The sequence below is a fragment of the Pelmatolapia mariae genome, linkage group LG9 (assembly GCF_036321145.2).
Source record: "Pelmatolapia mariae isolate MD_Pm_ZW linkage group LG9, Pm_UMD_F_2, whole genome shotgun sequence".
NCBI lineage: Eukaryota > Metazoa > Chordata > Actinopteri > Cichliformes > Cichlidae > Pelmatolapia > Pelmatolapia mariae.
Window position 1 is genome coordinate 34494038 of NC_086235.1, and position 19968 is coordinate 34514005.

General features: G+C 41.9%; 1 protein-coding gene across 1 annotated transcript; it reads right to left on the reverse strand.

The window, feature by feature from the left end:
- Positions 1-2930: 2930 nt before the first annotated feature.
- On the reverse strand, positions 2931-4061 carry LOC134634191 (zinc finger BED domain-containing protein 4-like). Its single transcript, XM_063483251.1, has 2 exons — positions 3781-4061; positions 2931-3579 (listed from the first exon to the last, which is right to left on the reverse strand). The coding sequence occupies exons 1-2, from the start codon at positions 4059-4061 to the stop codon at positions 2931-2933; spliced, it is 930 nt and encodes a 309-aa protein (XP_063339321.1).
- Positions 4062-19968: the final 15907 nt, after the last annotated feature.

Here is a 19968-nt window from a genome sequence, read left to right on the forward strand (position 1 = left end):
CCAGAAAGAGTAATATTTCAAACTCCGCCACTCTGTGTTCCTCCGCCACTGCCTCGTTTGAGTTTTGGACGAAATGGATTCTGGGATATTGCATTTCGTCATTTCGAGCTGATTGGAGACCAAAACAGCCAATCAGATTATTTTGCATCCAAGTCTGTGATTGGCTGGTTTTGTGGCACAAATATAACGGTGTACAGAAAGAGTTGAATGCGCACGGGCAGAAATGTTGAGAGCGCAAGCGACACATTGCGAGCAAGCGCAAATGCAAAAACTGAGCAAGAGGGGCTGCTATTGTGTGTGTGTATGGATAATAGCAAACACTGAAATACATTTTTTGCACGCAGTAATGAATTTTGTTCACTCAAATTTAGCTTTTCTTCGCTCACAATAAATTTCTTCTCAAAATGCAACACTTGCACCTGCAATTTTTTTTTACGTGCGCTCAGAAAAGTGGCACAAAAATAACGCCATACTCAAGATCACACCTAGTCACCAGTGTCATCACTAAAATGAAGAGATATACACTATATGGACAAAATTACTGGGACAACTGCTCATTACAGCTGCAGAAGCACATCAGACATGGAAACCCATGCCATGAAGCTCCCAGTGCACAGTTCTTGTGCTGATTTTTGTGCTGCAGTTTGGAACTTTGCTGTTATTGAATCAGCAGAGCATTGAAGTCCATTGCTCACTATGTGCCCCAGCACTTTGTGCTAGTGATGTGTCGGTCGCGAACGAAACGGCTCTTAGGCTACGTTCACACTGCAGGCGAAAGTGCATCAAATCCGATTTTTTTGACCCTATGCCACCCATATCCGATCATGGTATGACAGTGTGAACGGCACAAATCCGATATTTTCAAATCCGATCTGGGTCACTTTCGTATGTGGTACTGAATCCGATACATATCCGATGTTTTAGAAAGCGACTGCTGTTTGAACGGTCATGTCGCATTAAATCCGTCTTTTACGTCACTGACACGAGACAGACGCCAATTATCAGCGCCGGAGACGACATCGCGAACGCTTCCTGGCCATCCAGTGTACATGTTAGTGAAACTGTTTGGAAGACAACGTTGGAGAAACGTGAACATTTTATTTGTACTGTATAATCTGCAGATTCTGACCGAAATCTGCAACTATCCTTTGAAGCACCGCTCCTCTAAAACAGCAATGAGGATAATTATTAGGTTATCTACATTATTATGTAAATAACAAAATAACTTAAAGCAAAAATTGGGAAACGTAAAGTCCGAAGTCTTTATATTAAGGGCCATCAGTCAAACAATATTGTTTGCTCTGGGTCTAAACACAGCGCGTTGTGTGTGACTTCTTCTTTTGCGCATGCGGGCCGCTTTGAGCGTTCACACTGGAGAGCGTTTGCTGTCGCATTTTATTTGTAGTGTGAACAAGCAGACAAAAAAATCGGATTTGATCAAAAAATCGGAATTGAGCATTAAGATCTGCAGTGTGAACGTAGCCTTAGAGCCGACTCTTTGAAGTGAAAGACGCGGGTGGGTTTTTTTTTCTTTCTCTCACCCTCTCTTTCGCACTTTTTTCCGCTTCACTCCGCAAGCAAGCCTTTTGCTTTGCGCTGGGAAGAGGGGGGAGGGGCGGTAGTTACACTCGCAGTAGCACAGGAACAGAGCGGGAGGGAAAGAGAGGGAAAGAGAGCCAGGGACAACAACGTCACATTAGAAAGGTATAGTAATCATCCACCACTATTTTCAGTTGCGGATGACAAAGGATTCAGAAAGTTTATTCATGCAGGCCCATATGACAGAGAATATGCATGTTCTTTTTGTTTTCATATTTTTTCATATTTATATTTAATTGTGTTGTGGTTTGCAGTGTTTTGTGTTGTTTCACTTTAAATTTGTTTAAAAGGAAAAAGCTGAAAATTTCAGTAGTTAAAATTTGAAATTTAAATAGTTGTTTTTTGTATTATATTATTTATTTATTACAGTATAAGTATTAAGTATATTTACGGTGGCCCCTAGAGACAAAGCACGTACGAACTCCAAAACACGTACGAACCCCAAAACACGTAAAAACTCCATAGCACATACAAACTCTGAAGCACGTAAAAACTCCAAAACACGTACAAAACACAACAGAAGTGCTCCAGGATGCTAGGGGCAGTGTTGAGCTTTTGTTACCTAGTGGCTACACAAGCCAGGAAGTACCAACGACCGGATTTGGTGTGTGGTAGTAACAGATAAATGAACATTTTTTTTCAATTATTTGAATATATATGTCTTTTGGAGTTTGTACGTGCTTTGTCTTTAGGGGCCACCGTATATATTTATATTAGGGCTGTCAAATGATTAAAATTTTTAATCAGATTAATCACAGCCTAAAAATTAATTAATCATGATTAATCGCAACTCGAAATATGACTAAAATGTGTGCAAACATACGGACAGATAGCGGATTTTTACACATTTGTTAGTGTTATTTAATGCTAAGACCACGCTGAGTGGCCTGCGTTCACTCAGCGTGGTCTGACGTAGGCTGGGTGTTGTGCTGGAAGCGAATTAATCACAGCCTAAAAATTGATTAATCGCAACTCGAAATATATGTGTATATGTGTATATATGTGTAAAAATCGGGACAGATAGTGGTTTTTAACACACTTGTTTGTTTTATTTATTATTAATTGTGAGTACAAGCAGAACAGGGCTTCAAATAATTGTGAGGGATTTTTACTGAATGTTTTCCACCCGTTTAAATCTAGCACATTGTTTTATCCATATACATCTTCAAGTTCACAGAACATAGGCCTAATTCAACAGGCAAAATAGAAAAAATCTCCAATCATCCTTTTGGGTAAGGTAGATTAGTGCAAAAAAATATGAACAACAGTGAAAAGTATTGTTTAAATCACATTCAACCATAGAACAAGCTCTAAACACACGGTCCTCTGGTCTACTCATCCTTCAGCCAGTTGCTGAGACAAACCAACTTGTCCACGTTCTCTGAGTGCAGAGCAGACCTCTTCTTGTTCACAATGTGCCCTGCTACAGAGAACAGCCTCTCACAGGGCACTGTGGAGGCAGGAGTGGCCAGGTATCTGCGAGCAAGGCGGGCCAGCTGGCTGTGGGCTCCTGCATGAGCTGCCCACCACTGTAAGGGACAGTCCTCTAAGGCAGTGCAGGGCTCTGCTCTGTAGCGCTGTATGGCTCTGTCCTGCTGTACCTCCTCTGACTCAGAGTCAGAGTCCATCTGCAGCAGGCTCAGCCTCTTCTTGGCTGGACCTTCTTCTGCAGTGTGTGATCTTCTAGGAGAGTCTTCATGCAGCATGCCTGCCAGTGTGGTCCACACTGCTTCTCTGTCGGTCTTGGGCACACTGCGTAGGTCTTTAAAACGTGGGTCCAGTGCAGTTGCGATCTGGAGCCATGCATAGTTGGTATGTTCCTGGCGGGAAGCAAGGTCTTCCTTAAACTTCTCTTTAAACCTCACCACATATGCAGGGTCCTCATCAGTTACTTCCATGACACGGCGCAGGTGGCAGAAGGCTGGTAGAACTACAGAGCAGGAGACGTAGGCCTCTCCTCCCAGCAGTTCAGTCACATATCTGCAGTGGAATACACACACACACACACACAGATAAGACAGCAAATTAAAAAAAGCTTTTTAATACTAGGTAATATTCATAAAATATTTGATTTCATTTATTTTTTAAATAAGACATTTTCATAATAACAAAACTGATTTAAGATGTATGTTTGATACATTTAATCTAAACCTACAATTATGGTCACAATGACAGGCTCACCTGCAGGGCTCTAGAAGTGTCTCCAGTCTCTGGAGTTTGTCCCACTCTGGAGGCGTCAGGAGGACAAGTTTATGCTTTTGTTTATCCAGAGTCGCGGTTACTGCAGTTTGGTTGCGGATCAAGCGCTTCACCATCTCCAGCGTGGAGTTCCAGCGCGTAGGCACGTCCTGGGCCAACGGCTCCTGCTTGCGCCCCAGTGACACCTGCTCTGCGTTCAGCTCTGCTGTGTTTGCTGGGCTGTGCTTAAAATGGCCAACAATTTTGCGGCATTTGTGATGCATCTCTGTAGAATGTGCGCGGTACACGGCATGTGATTGAATGGCATGATGCGAGCCCCGGCGATCATATTGCGCGCACTGTCCGTGCCTACTGTTGTCACCTTCTCCTCAATTCTCCACCTGCGAGCAACAGTCTGGAACTGCTCTGCACAAGCCTCCGCAAAGTGCCGCTCTTCCGTTTTCATTATAGTCAGCGCAAAGGATGTCAGACCCCAGGCTTCAGTGATTAAATGCGCAGTAACTCCCAGGTAATTGTCATTACTCAATGATGTCCAGTGGTCTCCTGTCAGAGCCACGCATTCTGTGTGAACTAAAGCCTCTTCTTTTTTCTTTTTCTCCGTTTCATACAGTTCGTGGATTCGAATTGTTATTGTGCTTCTCGCTGGGGGCTTGTAGGACGCGTCCTGAGATGCAACCTTTAAAACATCCGCAAAGCCCTTGTCCTCCACAATGCTTAGCGGTCTACAGTCCTTTGCTATCCATTTGGCTATATTGTCGGTCAGTTTGTCCAAAGAAGACTTACCGAGTGGCCTGCATTCACTAAGAGTGGTCTGACGCAGGCCGGGTGAAGCTGCTGCCCCGACAAACGCGTGTTTGGCATTAAGGTGGTATTTTAAGGTCGAATTTGAACGGTGAAATTGAAACTCTTTACTACAGTGAGTGCAAATTACAACGCGTTTGTTTATTGTCCCATCTATGTTCTTCTTGTATTTAAATTCCCCATCCAGAAGGCCATCCTGTTCCTGCTTCTCCATTTTCAGTGGCGCGGTAAACAAATCAAGTGGAATTATGGGAGCAACTTTTCTGCGTGTTGCGCTAAATAGTTAAATATTCTAACGTAATTAATTCCAAAATTTAATTATCGCAATTAACGCGTTAATTTCGACAGCTATAATTTATATATAAACATATATAAATAAAACCACGTATTTTTTTTTTTTTACATTAGTAATTCCTTTTCTGCACAATTTTATATTGTTGTTAATAATAAATTAATTAAAGCAACAAAACAACCTGAAGAGTCGGTTGGGAGACGAAAGAGCCGGCTCTTTTTAGTGAGCCGAGCCGAAAGAGCCGGTTCTCTAAAAAGAGCTGGAAATCCCATCACTACTTTGTGCGACCGCACTTTATGTAGTCTTGTTCTTCATAGCTGAGGTGCTGTAATTCCAAAATGCTTCCACTTTGGAATAATACCACTTACAACTGATGATAGAAATTTTAGAACCAAAAAAACTTCACAAACTGACTTGTTACAACGGTGGCACTTATTTTACATTTGATTTGTTCAAGGAAATTCCTCCCAATGTCCAATCAGTTAGGCAATGAACAATAGTACTCACTATTGTTATTATATTTCTATTGTGTACATGGTTACCCTTCTGCTTTCACTACTTTCCCTGTGACTTCAGAGATCAACAGGCACTCGTCTTGGCAGGAAAATTCACAAATGCTTTCATGACAGTGACACTACTCTACTACTCTAATACAAATAGACACCGATGTGGCTAAACCACCATTTTCATGATTTCGTGCATTCATGTGAATCTCAAGTCACGATATCTAATCAAAATGATCCCAATAATACTCTTTCAACCGTACCATAAAAGAAAAATGGGAGCCATGGCTGCACTGAACAGGTCACCTGCACTGAGCAGATGAGCGGTGGAGCAAGCAAGATGATTTCTGACACGAAGATTACAGTGTGATGCAAGGCCCCCCACCCCCGTGGTGGTCACTAAGATATCAGACCAGGGGAAATAATCTCATAGCATTGCAGGAAAATGGCAGCTTACCAGTGTAACACTGCATCACTGCATTTAGCACCCTCTGCAACAAACACTATGTTACCTCAAATAACCCATCAGTTATTATCAGACCAAACCTTTTTTTTGTGCGTTTTTATCACTGACAAAACACACAGCATACTGTCAGTACTATTTATAATTAATTTATACCATATTTACATGATCATTTTAGCATTTTTTTAATTTAAATATTCATTATGATGATAACAGCTGAATTCAATAAACTACCTTAACTACTAAGACCTGTCTATCCATTAAACATTCATGCACACCACATCAACGCAATAACCAGTACTGCAACTAGTGATTTTGAATTTTAGTCAACAGCTCAAACTATAATACACATGGCGTTGCATGGTTAAGAGCAGTAAACAGAAAATATGTCTGACATCTGACATGATGGAACAGGTGAGCTGTGATTTTATGTGTCACAGCTCACCTGTTTCAGCAGTTAGTTCTTCATTTTGCTCCTCTATGTGTTGTCCTCTATGGAATGGCTGGCAGTTATTAGTACTTACAGTACAGGGCTCTGGTTTTAATAAAGTCAAACAAGTGAAATCAACAATTTCAGTTTTATTTCTTTTATAATTTTGTCAGCATTTATCATAATTTGCAGAAGGTGGACCCCAACACAGACTCAATAAACAAATGGTAAAGCTTTTATTAGGTCAATACTAAGTCCAGAAAGTACAAACTCCAGATAAACCATAAGCTTAAACAGGCATACAGCAGGGAGTAACAAAGTTCTCTAAAGAAAGTTGAAGAAGCTCACAAGAGAAGCCAAACTGATGCCATGACAAACACTAGGTGTACGGGTTATACTTCAGCATATATGCAAGGTAATCAGAGGATTGCACGCAGTAAGGTTCACAGGAGAGGACACAATGGAACAACACAGCACGGGGAATAGTACATTTCAGGTTGGCAGTATTTGCACTTTAGCACATAGGCAAGCCTGTGCATCAACATATAGAAAGAAGTTCACTAGGTTGCCATCACTATGCCAACATTAATAAATGCTGTTAAAGATTTATCTGGGAATACAATATATGATCTTAAAAAATAAACAAAATTTTTAGGGATTTCTATGAAACTTTATATACACCACAAATAAACCCATCTAAAAACGAAATTGATCAGTTTTTGGACAACATAACTCTTTCAAAATTATTAGACACCCAAGCAATGGCACTGGATTCGCCACTGACGCCAGGTGAACTCCAGGAAGCCCTGATAAGTATGCCCAATAATAAGGCTCCAGGTCCAGACGGCTTTCCTGCAGAATTCTACAAAGAATTCTGGACGATTCTAGCACCAGTTTTTCACAGAATGTTGCAGGAAATCAAAGAAAATGGTAGACTACCACCAAATATGAACTCTGCAAATATCAGTCTCTTACTAAAACCAGGCAAAGACCCTGTATTTGCCTCAAGCTATCGTCCAATATCCCTTATTAATGTAGACCTTAAAATAATCTGCAAAGCTCTCTCAAAGAGATTAGAGAAAATAACCCCCCTTTTAATTCATCCTGACCAAACTGGTTTCATAAAAGGTAGGCACTCATCAACAAATACACGTAGATTACTTAATTTAATAGACTACTCATACAGTAAAAACATTGAAACCATAATATTGTCTCTTGATGCAGAAAAAGCATTTGACAGAGTTAACTGGAAATTTCTATTTGCAACTTTACACAAATTTGGTTTTGGAACCTCTTTCATAAACTGGTTAAAAATATTATATAATTCCCCAACAGCATGTGTCAGAACAAATGACCAAACATCCTCCAGCTTCTGTCTCCTGAGGGGCACCAGGCAGGGATGCCCACTCTCCCCTTCACTGTTTGCAATTTTTATTGAGCCACTAGCAGCAGCAATTAGACAGTCTACAACAATTAAGGGCATAAAATGTAAGAATGTAGAACATAAAATCAGCCTTTATGCGGATGATGTGTTACTTTTTCTCCAAAACTCACAAACCAATATCTCTGGGGTGATTGCATTGATAAATTCTTTCTCAAGAGTCTCAGATTATTCAATTAACTGGTCAAAATCTACAGTTCTTCCGATTAATTGCTCCTTCCATAATTCTTCTCCTACACCACTGCAATCTGGAAATATAAAATATTTAGGTATTAATGTCTCTCCTAAGCTTTCAGAATTAACTAAATTAAACCACATCCCGCTTTTAAAGACAGTAGAAAGCGATCTGGCTAGATGGAAATCTTTACCCATATCACTCATGGGAAGGGTCGCCGCTATAAAAATGATGGTCTTGCCAAAAATAAACTATTTGTTTTCAATGATCCCAAATAAGCCATCACAAGATTGGTTCAGATCTCTAGACTCATATATTTCTAAATTCCTTTGGAAAGATAAACCCCCACGTATCAGCTTAAAAACATTACAAAGGACCAAGGATAAAGGAGGATTAGATCTGCCTAACTTTAATCACTATTTTTTAGCCAACAGGCTTCAGTTCATCTCTAGATGGTTTAAACACACCTTCTTAGATGAACCTTGGATAGATGTAGAACAGGCACTATGTAATAATCTAGAAATTTCAGACCTACCATTTATCAGTTCAAACATGAAACGACATGAATGCTTTAAAAGCATCAACATCAGCTCTTCTCTGACAGCATGGTGGGAGTTTCTAAAAATGACAGAGTCCTCATTAATCCCATGCAAACGTACACCTATCTGGAACAATCCGGACATATTACAAAACAATAATATGATAAACTTTCCAGATTGGAGTTGCAAAGGAATTAAATACTTGGAACATATATTGGAAGGAACAGACTTTATTTCGTTTGACAGACTAGTTACACAATATGGGATCAACAAGAAACAATTTTTGGAATATCAACAAATTAAATCCATAGTAAAAAAGAAATTTAATCCCAGTGAAGCTGAATTACAAACACCACCAAGTGTGGTACATTTTTTTAATCTAAAACCCCCCAAATTATTGTCTAAAATATACAGAATGCTTTCTAAAATAGATGAATCAATATCCCTTCCTATTGCAAAATGGGAAGCAGATTTATCAATCAGCTTAGACCAAAACCTTTGGTCTCAGATATGCTTAAAACCTTTCAATGGATCAGAAATCCCAGTTTGCAATTAATACAATACAAAATATTACATAGAGTGCACTATACTGGTCATAGGATGTTCAAGATGGGCTATACGTCTTCCAACAACTGCTCACACTGTCTAGCAAATACACCGGACAATTACATCCACGCTCTTTGGTTCTGTCCACCAGTTCAGAAGTTTTGGCGTGAGATATGTGAAGACTTATCAAAGTGTCTGAAATGTAACATTCCAGCCTCCCCTTTAGTATGCTTGCTGAGCAACTTGGATGAGGTCACTGCAGAAATAAACACAGCCCACATTGTTTTTACAGCCCTATGCATTGCCAAGAAAACAGTCCTCCTTAACTGGAAAAATAAAAATAATCTTAATTCTAATCAATATAAAAACCATCTAATAGATCACATTAGTCTTGATACAGCCTCTGCCACCACATTTGATCAATCCCTTTGGGCTCCTTTGATCGGCTTCATCACCTAGTGGGGGTGGGGGGTCATGGTTTGGTCCTGCCTTCGCTATTGTGGTTGATATGGGGGTAGGGATGGCCTTAGGGCGTCTGGGGAGTCCCTAGGGACGTTTTCCCTGGAGGGCCTAACCCGGGGGATGTGGCCATGACCTGGTTAGGGGCTCTGATGGCTCCTAGATGGTGTTTTCCTTGTGGCTGCGTACAGTGAAGATGGGGGAGGGTCTGTACTGGCGGACGTTGGTTACTGGCCTGGTTGCCCCCAGGTGGGTCCGGGACGGGCATGGAGGCTTGGGGGTCTGGGGGTGCTCCGCCCCCGGTCTGGGGTGCTGGCAGGGCCTTGGGGGCTTGGGTCCTGGCTGTTGTGTCGCCGGGGCTGTGGGCGGGTGGGTGCAGGGGGGCTCAGCCCCAGTGCAGGGGACCTCTGATGCATCAGCCCAACTAGGGGGCTCTCTAACTGGTGGGGAGGCTGTTATATCTTTGCAGGTGGTCTCCTCTCTACAGGAGCTCACTTTGCAGGTGGGGGAGAGATATAGGAGAGGTAGAGAATGAACTCAACCTGGGTGTCTATTGTCTTGTGTAGTTTGGGAGATGATTGGATGATGGGGTGGGTGCAGTTTTCTCTGTGGTGGAGTCGGGTGGGCTGCCCCGGACTCTGTAGGGCTGGGCGGTGCTGCTGCTGTGGGCCCCGGTCCGGATGGGCCTGGGCCCCCTTGCCCTGGTGGGTTCCAGAGTGTGGGGGTGCCTACTGGGGTCAGCGGGGGAGCTGGCCCCAGGGAGGGGCCGCTCGCTTTCTTCCCTCCCCATCCTCAGCTACCTCCCTCTTCCCGCTCTACCACACCCACCCACACACGCAGGGCTTGGGGTGCAGATATGTCACCAGGGTGCAGGGGAGGCACTCCCCCTCTGTCCCCTTCTGGCCGCCTGTGCCTCAATTTTATTCTGCAACCTAGACATCCACATTACTCACACTCTCACATAACACATACATATAGGGCCTTGGGGGTGGGCACGTTTTACAGCATCCAGAGGATGGTCGGTGTATTCCAACCCACCTCTGGCGCTGGTGCCCTACCCTCAATTTTAATGCATATAGACACTGAGGGTTTTCGGGAGGAGCCGTGCTGCTCTCTGGCAGGAAGCACCATGCCCTCCTGTGTTTTAAATGCACTTTAGAACAGCACACAGCAACACTACATATGAGCGGGCGGAGGGAGGTTTGGGGTCTTCACTCACCCCGGTTCTGTTAGCCGTCAGGGCTGGGGGGCTGGGAGGAGGTGCTGGCCGTCAGATTGGGGTCTGTGATGCGGGGCCTCCCTGCTACTGCAGATAAGGAGGCGGTCCGCTTGCCTCCACCCCAGAGAGAAGGGTTACACCTCCTGGGTCTAGGTGCGGCTTGCCCCTCCGGGGGCGGGGGTACCTGGACCTGGGATATACAGTATGTTTGGGGAGTGTGATTGTCTGTGCAGTGTCTATTTGTGTCTGTCTACACGTTGGGTAAGTGCCGAGTATTTGGTTGTGTATATGGGGGTGGGAATGCACGTTTGAGTCTGCGTGCGCCTGTTCGTCTGTGTCTATATGTCAGGTTGGGCCTTAGACTCGACCTCTCTGGGAACATCTCAGGCCCGCCAAAGTACGGAGGCCTATCTCCCCTCACCACACTCCCTGCCAGTGGCTGATGCCCTCAGACGTTGGTGTGCTGGTGGTTCTTGTCGACTGGGGCTGGGGAGTATGTACCGGCTCACTCCTGGTGGCCGATTGGCGGGGCCTGGCGCCTGTGGCCCGGCTGGGCCCCTTCCGGGGGCCTGAAGCTCGGTCCTCTCTGGCGCAGCTGGCTGCTGGCAGAGCCCGCGGGCACGCCACTGCAACCCCCTCTGGCCTCTGCTCTGTGGCTGCTGGGTGACCTCTCGTTTGGGGCTCTACTCAGCTCTTCCCAGGAGGGTGGCACGGTTCCCCCCTTTTGGTGGTCCTCCTTGGGTCCTCGTACTCTGGGGCCTCTGGATGTCTGGGGCCTGGATCTCCTCCATACCTGCTTCATGCCCTGGGGGACGGGGCTATGGCTCCCCACACTCCCTAGCAGATCGTTACATGGAGAAACCTTTGGAATACAAGCATGCTTATCCACACAGGTGTACACATGGGTGTTCACAGACACAAACTACACCTTTCTTGGCTGCTACCTCAAAGCACATTGTGCGCTGTCTATCTTGCGTGCTGCACAATAACATTTTTTTTTCTTTTTTTTTGTCTGTCCAATTTTGCCAAATGGATCATCATGGCATTGCCGTATTGGTCCATTTGATCAACCTTTGTTGTTATTATTTATTTTATTTTCAGTTGTTACAGATGGGACAGACATGACTGGGGGATAGGAAAGGGAGAAAGAAAGAGAGGAAGGAAAAGAAAAACAGAAGGGAAAAGGGACAGTGAGAAAGGGCACTTACAAAGACAAAGAAAAAAAAATCTCCTGGATCACCTGTTGAGAGAAAAAGAAGAGAAAACAAGCAAAAAAAACCAAAACAAAGCAACATACTAAACACAACACCATCACGTTAATCTAGCTAAGTGTAAACAGCAGTAAATACTAAATATTGAATGTTGTTGTGCAGCACGCAGGACAGACAGCGCAAAATGTGCTTTGAAGTAGCAGCTAAGAAAGGTGTAGTTTGTCTACGAACAGTGAACACCCGTGTGCACACCTGTGTGGATCAGCGCGCTTGTATACAAAAGGTTTCCCCATGTAACGGTCTGCTAGCGGGTGTGGAGGGCCATAGCCCCGTCCCCCAGGGCATGAAGCAGGCATGGAGGAGATCCAGGCTCCAGACATCCAGAGGCCCCAGAGTGCGAGAGCCCAAGGAGTACCACCGGAGGGGCATCCGTGCCACCCTCCTGGGAAGGGCTGAGGAGATCCCCAGACGAGGGGTCACCCAGTAGCCACGGAGCAGAAGCCAGAGGGGGCTGCACTGGCGTGCCCGCCGGCTCTGCCGGGAGCCAGCTGTGCCAGAGTGAACCGAGCCGCAGGCCCCGAGGCTGGAGGCTCGAGGGCCCCCTTTGCCCCGGAAGAGGCCTGACCGAGCGACAGGCACCAGGCCCCGTCAAGTAGCCACCGGGAGTGAGCTGGTGCATACCTGAGCGCTGCACAATAACATTTAATATTTAGTATCTACTGTTATCTACTGCTAGCTAGTTTATTGTGATGGTGCTGTATTTATTATGTTGCTGTTTTTTGTTTGTTTGTTTTCTCTTCTGTTTTTTTTTCTCCATACAGGTGATCCAGGTGTTTTGTTTGTTTTCTCTTTCTTTCTTCTCCCCTTTCTCACCATCTCTTCTCCCCTCTATTTTTCTTTCTCTCCCTCTCTTTCTTTCATTCTTTCTCCCTGTCCTATCCCCCAGTCATGTCTGTCTCGACTGTAACAACCGAAAATAAAATAAATACATAATTATAATAAAGGTCAATCAAATGGACCAATATGGCAAGGCCATGATGATCCACTTGGTAAAGTAAATCCGCTTGGCATCTCTCTTGGCCTTAAGACAACAATTCTGATGGCTAAAGATCCAAACGGGACAGGGGGAAAAAAAAATAAATAAATAAAAAAAGAAATTCCATCTTATAATATTAATAAGTTTCACAGCTTTTGAGCAAGATTTCAGCACTTCAAACCCGTAGTCTCTATTTGTTTTTTAATTGACTGCGTAGACCCTTAATAAAAAATGTCTCTGTGCTGGTACACACTACAGAAAAGAAACTGTGTTTGGAAATAAGTCTAACTTTTCCTTTCTGGGATACTCTTCACAACAAGTGTTTGTTGGTTCCAGAAGAGTAATGTTTTTTGTCATTACTAAATGATAAATATTATGAAATGAAGGCAAAGTGATGCATACAGAGTAGGGATTAGAAGCAGTTTGTACATAAGACTGAAGTGTATTTTTGTGCTAATTGTCTCAGCCACTTCAGGGCTCTGATTACCAACTGGTCCTTCTGAGGGAGCCAAGTGCATCTTCAGGCTGATTGCATCTCACAAGAGCTGACTGTGTCCTGAGACCATGAGACTGCTGCTCACAGTGCTTTGAAGGTGTTTTATTAAAAACATCAAGGGAATGGTATGCATACCTACGATCAAAACTTACAAAAGTCCCCTTTAAGATGAAAGTAAGTGAAAGTGAAAGTGACCATGGAAGAGGGCACTCCTTCAGTCAGCTACACGCCTGGGCATTTAGACACTATGTGGACATTTGTACATGTGCATATAAACAGGACTGCAGTGAATATTCAGTTGTATAGCATTTTATCTGTACCTGCTACCTGTAGAGTCTGACAGTTATAAATATCCCCTTTGAATATGTTGCTTAATCCCTTCTAGAGACCTGCTATAAAACAATATGTATTTTTATCACTGGAACAGATCAGATCAACCAACAATGCTGATACCTAATCAACCTGAGTAGTAGTAGGGACTTTTTACCATTTTTCTTTCATGTCCACGGTGGTTTCATCCATTTACACTTATTCTGATTCCAAACATTATCAAGTGGCCTCTGGATTTTAGTTTTCTGGATTGTAGTTAGCTTTTCATTATGAATCTTTAGGATTCTAATTTGCTAATCTTGTTTGATTACATTAGTTATTAATATTCAGCCTTATTTAGTGTCAGGGAGCTGGGTCTTGTCACCCACACTGTAAAGAATTTACGGTGAATTACTGGCAGCTGTGGTTGCCAGAATTTCACCGTGAAAAATAAATTGTAAATGTAGAACACAAAACGGTATACTATTTTGGTAACCTTAAAGTTCACAGTAAATAATAATTATTATTTTTACAGTAAATGACTGAATTTAAACATAAATTCATGTGAAAACAACAGACATTCCATTAACCTGATTACAGTCTTACTTTGTTAAATATAGTGAAACTGTATAAAATAATACGGTAGCATACCTAAAAAGTTGAATATTACGGTAAATTACTGGCAGCTGTGGTTGCCAGAATTTCACCGTGGAAAATACAGTGATAATGTAGAATATATAACGGTATACTTTGTTGATAAATGTAAAATTCACAATAAAGACGTTGAATATTACGGTAAAATACTGGCAGCTGTGGTTGCCAGAATTTCACCGTGGAAAATATAGTGATAATGCAGAATACATAACGGTATACTTGTTCGTAAATGTAAAATTCACAGTGAACTTTGGTTTTTGTACAATTATTACATTGAAATAAAAAACTAATATAAAGTGAACCAGTTAAAATACATTTTAATAAGCTTGTTTACCGTCTCCTATTGACAAAGCACAGAAGAGCTGTATAATACAAAACATGGCTTTTTATTCAAAAGTTCATATTTACACGAAATTATTGGCAGCTGTTGCAGCCAGAATGTCGTCTAAAAAGATTAAGGTCCAACAAATGAGGTAATAAACATAATAGGGCTAAGTGGCATAAAACTTACATTCTTTGACTTTTTGTCATAATTTGCTAGAAACATTAATAAAAACCGGTAGAGACAATGATTAAATTAAACAGTTAATATCCGTCCATCCATTCGCTTCCACTCGCGGGGGGCGCTGGAGCCTATCCCAGCTTTCATAGGGCGAGAGGCGGGATACACCCTGGACAAGTCGCCAGTCTGTCACAGGGCTAACACGCAGAGACAGACAACCATTCGCACTCACATTTACACCTATGGGCAATTTGGATTAATCAATTAACCTATCCCCACAAACTGCATGTCTTTGGACAGTGGGAGGAAGCCGGAGTACCCGGAGTGAACCCACGCAAACACGGGGAGAACATGCAAACTCCACACAGAAAGACCCCAGCCTGATGGTGGAATTGAACTCAGGACCTTCTTGCTGTGCAGCAACAGTGCTAACCACCGTGCTGCCCTAAACAGTTAATATTTAATAATCAAATTAATGACTAAAAAGGCACTGATCTAATTAATATCAAACTTAATACAACCAAAAACAAATAAGTACATTATAAACAGTCAAACAAAATTTAAAACACTTGATACTTGCAGTGGTTGGCAAAGTTTCTTTTTATCCAGACCTGATACTAGAGGGCTTTCAAAACTGTCTCTGATGGTGTCTGAGGAACTGGAACAGGCTTTGGATTCAATGTGCTGGAGGACATGCATGTTGTTCTTCAGATGCTCGGTGTAGATTAGCCTTCTTTCCTTGCAGTCTGAAAGCAAATACAAAGCACAATAAAGCAAACTGCCCATTTCAAAAGCAAATATACAATCTTACATCTAATAGAGCTGACACAATTAATCGTGTAATGATTTACAATTGTGATGCATTGCAATGCGGAAAAAAAGCATTCTTAATCCATTCAGAAGAAACTAATCGATTATTAAATATAGTCCTGATCAAAAGATTAAGACCACTTGAAAAATGGCAAAAAATCATCTTTTGCATGGTTGGATCTTAACAAGGTTCCAACAACATGCAACAAGCAGAAATGGCAGTGAGACAAAACGTTTAACTTACATTTAACAAACTTAAACTGGGACAGGCTGTTTTACAGCTGATCAAATGTTTAGGACCACATGCCTTTAAAAGGCCAAATAAGTAGGGTCTCTCACAGCGTGCCATCACTGCTGAGGTGGGATGCAGTTAAGACGGTCATTTCTTAAATAATCCTGGGGGTTATGGAACAAAGATGTGAAGTGGAAGACCTAAAAAATCCTCAACCCAAATTAAGGCCAACAGTGGTGCCGACTGCACCCCCATAACCATCAAATGGCATCTGAGACTGAAGGGCTTCAAAAACCAATTCTCTGATGAGAAAAAAATATAACCTTTTTTTTCTCCTGTAAAAAAAATGCAACCTTGATGGTCCTGATGGTTTCCAACCTTACTGGCATGACAAGCAGATCCCACCTGAGATGTTTTCTACGCCCTACAGATGAGGGGGTGCCACAATGATTGGGCAGATGCTTTTTCCTTCAGTGGAACAATGGAGCTTCAGGAGGTGCAGGAGTGTCAAACGGCTGCTGGCTATGTCCAGATGATGCAGAGAGCATTCCTCATGACTGAGGGCCCTCATCTGTGTGGTAACGACTGGGTTTTTCAACAGGACAACGCTACAGTACACAATGCCCACAGGACAAAGGTCTTCTTCCAGGAGAATAACATCACTCTTTTGGACCATCCTGCGTCTTTCCCTGATCTAAATCCAACTGAGAATGGACAACAGTTCCAGACAGTAGACACCCTTCGTGTGGCCTTCTTCACCACTTGGAGAAATGTTCCCACTCACCTCATGGAAACGCTTGCATGAAGTGATCAACAAGAACAGCGGACCTATTCATTACTGAGTTCAAGTTTAGACCCTTCTGTTTTGGGGGTTTACCCATGTTTTTTGGAGGTGATTCATTTGCAGTCTGGTTGCAGTAGGGTAAAAATCATCTGTTCCATCTTCCACTCTGTCACCAATTATGAGAGGCAACAGCCTTAAAAAGTTCCAGTTTTGTTTGTTGAGGACTGACCTCACACGGCTTTGAAGAGGTATCAGAGTATTTAAACTGTTTAATGCTCCAATTCAGAATGGAGTAGGTGAACCATTCTTTTTTTTCACAAAAAAAGTTAAGAAACAGCACAACATCATATGACAAAATGCCATAAAAATCTTGTGTCCTAATTAAAATGGCAAACCTGGCTGACAGATGCGAAAATATTTTAAACAGTTGAAAACTGACTCAAACTTTACTCCTTCTATATCTGGTGTACCTTCAGTCTTGAGGTGTTCAACAGGAGAGTTGTACATCTCTATGGTGCATTCTGCTCCACACTGATTTGGATCACCACCCTGAAAAACAGATTGCGTCATTAAACAGTATCTACAGAAATGTTGTGTACGACTAAAGCAGAGGCCACCAGTGCAATGTGAGCCCAAATTATCTATAGCATGCAAAACATGGTTCATTTAACTAAAGTTTTATCTATTTATTTCCATAACCTAAAGTTTTAACAACTTCAAAGGCATCTTGGTATAGCAGTAGTTTGAAACATAATGGATTTTGGTTAAAAAAAAAAGTACTACTTTTGAATATCTTACCATCACTAATGTCACACAGTACATCTGATGAAGACTCAGCTGATTCCTCACCTGTTACACATATCTGGATCCCTTGACCGCCTCACAAAGCTTGGAAATACCCTCATCAGATAATGTTGTTTCAGTTTTAAGAAGTGTAGTGAACTTATTCAGAGTATATGACTGACCCAACTCATATATTTTTTTAAATTTCCTCTACAATGGTCAGGTAGGCAGAAGCAGTTTGCAATGAAATACAAAACCCTAAATAAATCAAAAAGGAACATTGTCTTTAGCTGCTCCTGTTAAATTAAACAGGTGTTTGGTTCACAGTAAAGCTAGTTAAAATCTTCAACCTGCTGCATTAGCATGAACTTTCCAGAAAACTAAACAGGACTGAAGGCAAAGCCTGTAACAGAGGAACGCTTTCAATGCAACAAGAAAACTGACCAAGCGAACTATGGTTACAGCTGATATACGTTTCAATTCTAATGATATACTTACATTGAAAGTAGAAGGTTGTTGGTTCGGTGCAGAGTGCTGCTGGGCTCTCTTGCTGAGCGGAGTCAGTCTGGACCGTTAGAAGTGGCGCTATCTTCTTCTTCGTTGGTTTGGCGGACTACACGCTTCCAAGGAGTATTGGTGCCCTCTGCTGTTGCAGTAGCTCACAGTTAGACAGCTATTTCTGACAACATAGTACCCTCCTCGTCTAAGTTATATATATATATATATATACATACATGTGACGGTTTAGACACGTGATGCATTGTCTCCCAAACGTGCATGGACTTTAAGGAAATTGATTGTTACAGCTTTTATAATACATTCATTGACTGCTCTTGACCTTGCAAACTACACCAATTTATTAACATTTCATTATTTTTTTGTATTTCATTTTGATCAATTAATTTTAATTTCAGCAGGTGGTATCACACTCAAACAGATTGAACTTGGACTGAACAGTGGTAAATCCATGATTTAAACCTCCCTATGCCACAAAATATTTTTTTTCATTGTAAATAGCTGTGTTATACTTGGTGAGACTCTTAAACTCTTAAACTTAAAGAAATATAAATATTTTTTTATTATTAGTAATTGTTTGTATGTACTGTTAACATATACTGTTTTATCAAACAGCCTGACTTGTTAATATTAAAAAAAATTCACTGTAATTTTCACAATAATTCTAACAATGTTTTGACATTTTGTTAAAATTAAAAGTACGGTATGTTTTGGGTAATTAATATACAGTTGTAAATCGTAAATTCAAATGAAAAAAGCAGGAAAGATTGTCATTCATACAGAGTTATTATGTAAATTGTAGGGTGATTAATTGTAAATAATGTTACAGAATTTTTTTGTTGTTTTCAAAGACAATGTGCCATATTACAGTACATTAATATATTTTCAACATATTAGCAGTGTAAAAATAAAAGCAAATCAAAGTTTTTCAGTTTACAGAAATGTAATGTACATATTACAATCGCTTACTCTTTTTGATTTAATGGTAATTTACCGTTGCTATTTTACAGTTATTAACTGTAATTTTTATGTGCATTTCTTACAGTGCAGCAATTTGAATTTAGAGTGTTTTTGTGACTTTTATATTATAAAGATGGTTTAAGTTCAAGTTTTATACTTTGGCCTTGAGTGTCGTTCTTTCTATGTTTTGAGTTTTTCTTGTCTTTGCAGTTTATCATTTGTTCTCCATCAGGTTTCCTTTGTGTCCTTATGTCCTTCGCTCTACAGGTCCTATTCTCCCTTTTCTCTTCCCATGTTCCCCTCATGTTTCAGTCATGTCTCCCCTGTCTGTCATGTGCGTTCATGTATGTTCTCCCCAGCCCGTGATGTCTCCCTCTCTCTCTCTCTCCTTGTCCCTCATGCCCCAGGTCCTAGCCCTGTCGTCGTCTTTTGTCTCCTGTTTCTGATGCCATGCTCCCATGCCTGTCTGCCCCCCCCCATCCCCCAGTCCCAGTGTCGAGCTGTGTGTCTAGTCTGTTTCCTGTTTTATGTTGACAGTCTCACGTCCTGTGTTCAGTTTTGCTTCCTCCTGTGTCATAATGTTTATTCTCCCCAGCTGGGTCCCCCGTTTGTTTCCACTTCCCTCGTCACCCTCATGTGTATTTATTGTGTGACATTCCTTGTGTTCATCTCTTCATGTTTCAGTTCCAAGGTTCCATGTCTCTCGGTTCCACGTTCCATGTATAATGTTCTTAGTGTTTAGTTTCTTCCCAGTTTAGTTAGCTCTCATGTTCACCTTTTGCCTTTGTTTTGTGTCTGCTGTTTAGCCTAAATAAAACTGCTCACCCTTGGTTATATTTCACTTTGTTTCCACGGTTTGTTTCATCTTCACTTAGAAACACACAATCTGCCGCCTGCGATCTTGACAGTTTAGCCTCCCTAATGTGATAGAAGAAGTTTCTTGTGATTAAAGTGCCACGTCTGTGGTAGATGTTCTATCACTTCCTGTTTTTCTCTGGTGGATTTCCAT